General features: G+C 51.6%; 1 protein-coding gene across 1 annotated transcript; it reads left to right on the top strand.

Moving 5' to 3' along the window:
• Positions 1–4,719: 4,719 nt before the first annotated feature.
• Positions 4,720–7,783, top strand: LOC123085446 (E3 ubiquitin-protein ligase XB3). Its single transcript, XM_044507082.1, has 8 exons — positions 4,720–5,034; positions 5,127–5,186; positions 5,269–5,340; positions 5,428–5,549; positions 5,655–5,795; positions 5,906–6,013; positions 6,144–6,396; positions 7,063–7,783. Exons 1-8 carry the CDS (start codon positions 4,852–4,854, stop codon positions 7,477–7,479), a joined length of 1,356 nt encoding a protein of 451 aa, XP_044363017.1. The 5' UTR covers positions 4,720–4,851; the 3' UTR covers positions 7,480–7,783.
• Positions 7,784–8,339: the final 556 nt, after the last annotated feature.

Below are 8,339 nucleotides of genomic sequence, written 5' to 3'. Positions count from 1 at the left end.
GGCGGCGGGAGAGATCCGGACGTTGTCCGGCTCGTCCGGACACGTCCGGTGCGGCGGGGAGAGGATTTTTTTAGGGTTTCGAGAGGGGATCCGCGAATTTGGAATGGGGGTGTATATATAGGCATAGGGGGAGCTAGGAGAGTCCAAATGAGGTGCAGTTTTCGGCCACGCGATCGTGATCGAACGCTCTAGGACATGGAGCAGAGTTTGGTGGGTTTTGGGCCAAATTGGAGGGGTGTTGGGCTGCAACACACACGAGGCCTTTTCGGTCCCTCGCTTAACCGTTGGAGTACCAAACGAAGTCCAAATGGTACGAAACTTGACAGGCGGTCTACCGGTAGTAAACCAAGGCCGCTTGGCAAGTCTCGGTCCAATCCAGAAATGTTTAATCCCCACACACGAAAGAATGCTAGAAAAGGCCACCGGAGGAGAACGAAGCGCCGGAATGCAAAACGGACAACGGGGAAAATGCTCGAATGCATGAGATGAACACGTATGCAAATGTAGTGCACATGATGACATGATATGAGATGCATGACAACGACAACAACACACGGAGACAAAAACCCGAACCCGAGAAAATAAATATAACTTAACGCCGGAAACGGCAAGAGTTGGAGTACAAATTGGGAAAGTTACATCCGGGGTGTTATAGCTGGAAAAGCTTTAATCAAGGCGAACTATCAAGGGGTTCCCATTATAACCCAACCGCGCAAGGAACGCAAAATCCGGGAACATAACACCGATATGACGGAAACTAGGGCGGCAAGAGTGGAACAAAACACTAGGCGAGAGGCCGAGCCTTCCACCCTTTACCAAGCATATAGATGCATTAAGATAGCATGGCAATATAATGATATCCCAACAAGTAAATAATGTTCCAACAAGGAACGGTCTCCAATCTTCACCTGCAACTAGCAACGCTATAAGAGGGGCTGAGCAAAGCGGTAACATAGCCAATCAACGGTTTGCTAGGACATGGTTGGTTAGAGGTTTGACATGGCAATTTGGGAGGCATGGTGAGCAAGTGGTAGGCATCGTAGCATAGGCATCGTAGCATAGGCATAGCAAAAGAGCGATCATCTAGCAAAGCAAAGATAGTAGTGATTTCGAGGGTATGATCATCTTGCCTGCAAAGTTGTCAGAGTTGACTGGATCCTCGAAAGCAAACTCAACGGGCTCCTCATTAGCGAACTCGTCTCCCGGCTCTACCCAAACAAGACAAACAAGCAACAAAGACACAATCAACCACGTGCAAAGCTCAAACAATATGATGCAAATATGGTATGCTATGCGGGATGAATATGTGATGCATATGCAAGATTTGACAAGGAATGCATGAACCTAGCCTCAACTTGGAAATCCAAGTGTGCCACTGGAAAGATGGGATGAAATCACTTGAAAACGATATAAAGAACGCCTGAATCGGAGTTACGGTTTGGAAATGGCAAGCGATTCAAATATGACCACGTTCTACGATTTATAGCAAGTAGCCATCTAAATGCAACAAGATGAACATGCTACAGCACTCAAACATGGCATCAAAATACATGGCAGGAATCCATTCATGAAGCTTAACAAAAGTCTAGCACTGAGCTACGGCCAATTCATCCATTAACAGGTTCAAACAAGCATGGCAAAAATGCATTTGGTAAACAGATTTCAGACTTAGTGAAATTAACACTTGTCTGGAATTTCAGATCAGATAGCACTCTTTGGAGCATGAAAACAATATGCTACAGGAACTGAACATGGCAAAGTAAAGCATGGCATGGAGCTACTCAAAGAGCTTAACAAAAGTACCTTAGTGACCTTGAGCCAAAAGGGATCAGAAAATACATTTGCAAGCATGCGAACATGGCAAAAACATAATCAGTTCTCAGACTTGGTGAAAACTGGAGCATGCTAAACAGATATCAAGTAGGCATGTTTACGAGCTCGATGCACTCACTACAGAGCAAGTCATGACAATATAAGCATACACCCATCAGGAATACACAAAATGCAAGCTAAACATGGCAAGAACAATAACATAGCATTCACGGATCAACTACAACATCCTCGGCAAAATTGCTAACAAGTAGACAATCTGCCCAGATTCACGAAATGACAAAAGTAGAGCTCGATTGACTCAAGCTAGGGTGCTCCATAATTACAAACAAAGACATGGATGGATAGAGCACTATAAGATTAACAAAACATCCTTACTGGTCATCCTCAAAAGAGGCACGGATCACTAGGAAACAACATGAACATATGGCCATATGAGATAAACAGGTCAAGGACTTAGTGGAAATGCTAAGTCCCTGAAATCAGCATTAACAAATGCACCACTTTGCAAACTTGTGCTAGTCACCACACACATCACAAAAATATATGGGTAGCACCTATGGATAGATGGCAAAACATATAACAAAACACATGTAGAGCTCATGGGCATATCGTGCACACAATAATCATGGCAAAAAAGACAAATATCTATTTGGAGCAGCAGATCTGACAATTATCTCAAATAGCATTCTTCTAACAGCATTTCGGGCATCAGGATGAACTCAAATGAAAATGATGCAATGAGATGAAATGATGTACTCTTTGAGATGAACATTTTGATATGCTACACGCACGAATTGGAGCTACGATGATGAAGTTAAGGCATGTCAAAGATAGCAAAATATTTAGGGTTGGGAATGAAAAAGTCAACCCCTTCGTTCAGATCCAGATCCGGCGGTACTGTAGCACGCACGGAGTCCGATGTTCGCCAGTCAGAGATGGGGTCGCCGGAGAGAGGAGGCCGGCCGGACGGCGAGGTAGCGGAGGGCGGCGCCGGACTTGTCGGATCCCGCCGCGAAGGGCGGCGAGGAGCGCGGAGTCGGTGGCGCGGAACACGGAGCAGGATGGCGCCGGTGCGGGGCGGCGGCGTGCCGGCGTCGAGGCGGCGGGGCGGAGCAGGCGGCGGCCGGAGAAGGAGAGGCGACGGCGCGGTGAGGCAGCGCCCCTCGGGCGAGGTGGCGGCGCCCTGGGCCGCGGGGGTCCCGAGCAGGCTCGGCGGGCCTCGCACGGGAGGCGGCCGGCGTTGCCACGTGGCGGCCGGTGACAGGTGCGGGCGAAGTGTCCGATGGCGGCGGACGTTGTCCGGCCGCGCGGAGGTGCGGGACTAGGGTTTAGGGTGGTTTTGGATCCGAAATATCGGGGAGGGGATATTTATAGAGGTAGGAGCTAGAAGTGTCCAAAAAAGGTGCGGTTTTCAGCCACGCGATCGTGATCGAACGCTCTAGATGATGGAGATGGTTTTGGTGGGTTTTGGGCCAAATTAGAGGGGTGTTGGGCTGCAACACACACGAGGCCTTTTCGGTCCCTCGGTTAACCGTTGGAGCATCAAATAAAGTCCAAATGGTACGAAACTTGACAGGCGGTCTACCGGTAGTAAACCAAGGCCGCTTGGCAAGTCTCGGTCCAATCCGGAAATATTTAATCTCCACGCATGAAAGAAAGGTAGAAATGACCACTGGAGGAGAAGGAAGCGCCGGAATGCAAAACGAACAACGGATAAAATGCTCGAATGCATGAGATGAACACGTATGCAAAAGCAATGCATATGATGACATGATATGAGATGCATGACAACGACAACAACACACAGGGACAAAAACCCGAACCCGAAAAAATAAAATAACTTAAGGCCGGAAACGGCAAGAGTTGAAATACATATTGGGTAAATCACATCCGAAGTGTTACAAGGGTATAGGATGGCTCCACCATGCCTAAACCTTGTGGGTGCCGTTCCAAAAACCGACGCCACGCCGCCTCCTAGCAAGATGAGATGCCAGCACCATCTCTAGGGTCGTCACCTACATCCGAGCCCCGCCGTGTAATTATGGACGAAGGATCCCTTCCCTATTGAACTACCTATTCACCTTAGCGTAGCCCACCGAGAATTGATGCTAAAAAAACCAACGCCATACTTGAGTTGGTGGTAAAGATCATAAGATTGGGGAAATGATATCTGGGAAACGTTTCATGGATGAAGGTCCAGGGAATGATTTCACATTTGTCTGCGCGGTGGCAATTTTTTGACAGAAAATGCCTTTTAAGCCCAAAAACTGTCATCCTCTTCTAGAAAAATGCCATTTCTATATAACTAAAACTGCTAGGGAAAACATTCATAAAGGTCATCCCTTCATGAGAAAAGTTCGCCAGCTATTAGGGTCCTGAAATTATGGCCATGACGTTTAAGAATATGAATTCAGGCCTGCACTATATTTACCTACTATATGTAGAACATTAGTGCTTGCCGTCGTCTATAGATAGAATCAAATAAGAGAGTCCTAGCCCTATAAAGTATAGTATTTCTATATGTATGCGATCACATGTATGTACTATAAATACAGTTGGAAGGAATCGACCCCGACAAATCATCTCATAAGAAAAATGTTTAGGAAATCTTTGGGTCATAGGAATAGAAAAATCATAAAAAATGAGATGACATACATTTAAATCCTACATAGAAAGATATATCATTTGGTTTGTAAAATCTTACAAAATTCCTATAGATCAAACAAGGCCTTATCTGGGTGATGGTGACAGTGTGTTTGTAAACATTTCTGGTGAAATATCCTAGCATGCGAAAGGAGCAGTTTATCAGAAAAAAAAAAGAAAAAAAATCTCTCACTCTCAATAAGAGAAGCAGAAGTTTTTTTAAACCACAAGAAAGCGCACGCACTATTAAGCTCTACTCCACCGCGCCCACTCCTCAGCCCACGCTCGTACTCCCACACTCTCCTCCCCCCATTATCCCCCCCGCCGGCCACCGCGGCCGGCTCGCCGGGCGTCCGCCGAGAGGCGCCACGGGTGATGGGGCACGGAGCCAGCTGCGGCCGCCCCAGCGAGGAGGTGGACTTCTTCGGCGCGGCACAGTCCGGCGACCTCGCCCGCCTCTCCGCCGCCGTCAGCTCCCGCCCCTCCCTCCTCCGCCGCACCACGCTCTTCGACCGCCTCTCCGCGCTCCACATCGCCGCCGCCCACGGCCACCTCCAAGTACGGTTCCCCTTACTGCTGTGTGCTCCTCCCCGTCCAGCTTCTCGCCACCCCTGTGTATCTCCGGTGTGCTGATTCCTTTGTTTGCTTAGGTGGTCTCCATGGCATTGGATCTTTGCGTGGAGCCGGACGCCGTGAACCGCCACAAGCAGGTTCGTCACGCTTCCCCTCTTCTCTTCTCCATCGCCCCCCTTTGTGGAAAGCTTGTCCTCACATCGCGGGACTTTGCCGCAGACGGCGCTGATGCTCGCGGCGATGCACGGGAGGACCGAGTGCGTGCGGCGGTTGCTCGACGCCGGCGCCAATGTGAGACTTACGGCCACAGTTTTGGTGATTGGGACTGTTCTTGGAGCTTCTCCTGAACCTAATGGCGTTTTCCGTCTGTGTGTACAGATCCTGATGTTCGATTCGTCGCACGGGCGGACGTGCCTGCACTACGCGGCGTACTACGGCCACTCAGACTGCCTCCGGGCCATCCTGACGGCGGCGCGGACCGCGCCGGTGTCGCAATCCTGGTTGGCCCTTCTTCTCAGAGCCGCCATTGCTCGCCGCAAACGCGCTGCGGCAGCCGCGCGCTAGCCTTTGCTAATGAGTCATCAGCCGTGGTTTTGGAGGTGCAGGGGATACGCGCGGTTCGTGAATGTGCGGGACGACACCGGAGCGACGCCGTTGCACCTGGCGGCGAGGCAGGGCTGGCGCCGCTGCGTCCACGTCCTGCTGGAGAACGGCGCCATCGTGTCCGCCTCCAGCGGCGCCTTCGGGTAAAACTTCTCCCCAAGTCAAAGACCGCCCTTCTCAGTACCCACCAAAATCGCATCTTTTTAGGAAGGCAAAAGCCGCGACATTGACGCGAGCGCTCGCGTTCCTGCAGATTCCCCGGGAGCACGCCGCTGCATTTGGCCGCGCGCGGCGGGAGCCTCGACTGCGTTCGCCAGCTGCTCTCCTGGGGCGCCGACCGCCTCCAGCGCGACTCCGTCGGGTGCGTCAGCAATTTCTTGCAAAAACATCACTGAATTCCAACACCACAATTACATATGTTGTCTCCAGCAAATGATCTGAAGCCATTGTGCTGGTTAGTCTAATCTACTGTTGTGGATTGGCTTCTACAGGAGAATTCCATATGAGGTGGCGGTGAAGCGAGGGCATGTGGCGTGCGCGGCGCTGCTGAACCCGTCATCGGCAGAGCCCCTAGTGTGGCCTTCGCCTCTCAAGTTCATCAGCGAGCTGGAGCCTGACGCCAAGGCTCTCCTGGAGGCAGCCCTGATGGAGGCCAATCGGGAGAGGGAGAAGAGGATCCTCAAAGGGGCCAAGAATTCATTGCCATCGCCGTCGCGTTCAGATGACGGTGCCACCGTCTCCGAGGTACTACCGTACTGACCGGTCTTGCCTTGCAAATTACTACTGCTAGTACTTCCATTGCTGACCTCACACGCACGAAATAATTCAACCTAACAGTGGGAGCTTCGCCGTACCGAGCTGCCATCGTTTCTTTCTTTCATTGGCACGCACAATAGTAATTTACTTACTTACCAACAAGTAGGCAGTACTTGTTTTGATCGCTCTCAATCAAAGATTGGTTTTCAAGGCTAGCATTATCCCAGAGCTCATCATTGCATTGCTTGTAGGAGTAGCTAACGTGCCGTCAGGTCTCAGCATGGAGCCACTTGCCCCAGAAATGTACCACACCAGGAGTATAATATTGAGTGTGTTGATCCGAGGGACGAATGGCTAACTAATTGGGTGCAGGCGTACGCACTTCTGCTAGTTTAATCCTTCTTGTTGGTAATGACAAGTTAGGTGTCAAACCGTGGCAGTGGCAGTGGCAGCGTGTGCACGCACCTGCTCGCACGAATTGCCGCACGTCTGAGCGATCCATATGCACGAAACATTATTCAAACGCGATCGTAGTACGCCTCCACATGCACGATCCCGCCTCTGCGTCGACATCTCCCTCGGAGCCGGCGCGTCCGTCCGACGGTGCGGATCTTGTTCGGACTGATATTATGATACTAACTCTAGGTCGTGCAGGGCGGCGAGGTGTGCAGCATCTGCTTCGACCAGGCGTGCGCGATCGAGGTCCGGGAGTGCGGGCACCAGATGTGCGCGGCGTGCACGCTGGCGCTCTGCTGCCACGCCAAGCCCAACCCGGCCACGCAGAGCCAGCCGCTGCCCACATGCCCCTTCTGCCGCGGCGGCATCACCCGGCTGGCGGTGGCCACCAGGGCCAAGGCCGGCGACGACGACGACGAGGAGGAAGGAGCAGAAGGCAGGCTGGAGTCTCCGCGGCACCGGCGGTCTCGCCGGTCCCTGAACCTCAGCGGCGGCGGCGACGGGGGCAGCAGCAGCAGCAGCCTCATGGGCAGCATCGCCTCGTCCATCGGCAAGATGGGCCGGCGCAAAACCGACAGCAGCGAGCTGCAGGTGCAGCTCGACGACAAGCCATAGCCATGGAATGAATGCCCATTCATTCATCACCGTGTCATGATACGTCATCGTCAATGATGGAGCTGGCTGCTACTATTTTGTAGATTATTTTTCTTATAATTTTGGGGAGATTGGCAATTGTTCCATCTGTGTAGCTTCGATCCCAAGCTGTAAGCTAGATCCAGTCAGTCCAAATAAGCAAGAGTGCGGTCGTTGCCCGGTAGCCCCCATCCACACCCCCCGTAGAGTTGTTGAAAGGTTGTATATGTCCGGATTCAGAGGGGCTGGCCCGATATGATGATAATGAGAACCCAGTACAAAACCATCCATGTGCTCTCCCTCCATGTAATTTGGCCTCTGGCTCGGGCTACGTCGCTCAGGTGTTCCCTTCCTTCAGGGTTTGGTTCTGCAAGTGTTATTTTGGGGTCCGGTTGTGCTTTCTGAATCTGATGATGGCGAACCGTGCTTAGGATTCCTTGAGCGGCAGTACAGACTGGGGACAGTGTTTTTTGGCAAGTTTCCCTTTGGCTCAGCTCGGCTGTGCTGAGGTGGCGAAAGCACCACACCTTCATGGGCTGTCTTGTCCCCAGTCAGCATGTGTTATTTCGCACTTATGCTCAACGGGGATGGGTGGGGTGTACCGGGAGCAGCAAAAGGCCTAGCGAAAACGAAATGAGCAGCGAAATTGACTGAGCAGCAGGAGATGGGTGGAGTGTGTACCACAGGCAGGCACAAGCAGCTTGGCAGGGGTTAAACCGCAGTGTGAAGTGTAGAGTGTAGAAGGATGGCTCAGTTCGACTGGGCAAAGCATGTTTCAGAAGAACAGCGGCAGACAGTGACACTGGGTCACTGGATCTTGCTTACTAGTAGTACTACGTGAC

The sequence above is a fragment of the Triticum aestivum genome, chromosome 4A, assembly GCF_018294505.1.
Source record: "Triticum aestivum cultivar Chinese Spring chromosome 4A, IWGSC CS RefSeq v2.1, whole genome shotgun sequence".
Lineage (NCBI taxonomy): Eukaryota > Viridiplantae > Streptophyta > Magnoliopsida > Poales > Poaceae > Triticum > Triticum aestivum.
This window is presented reverse-complemented; position numbering and strand designations above follow the sequence as displayed.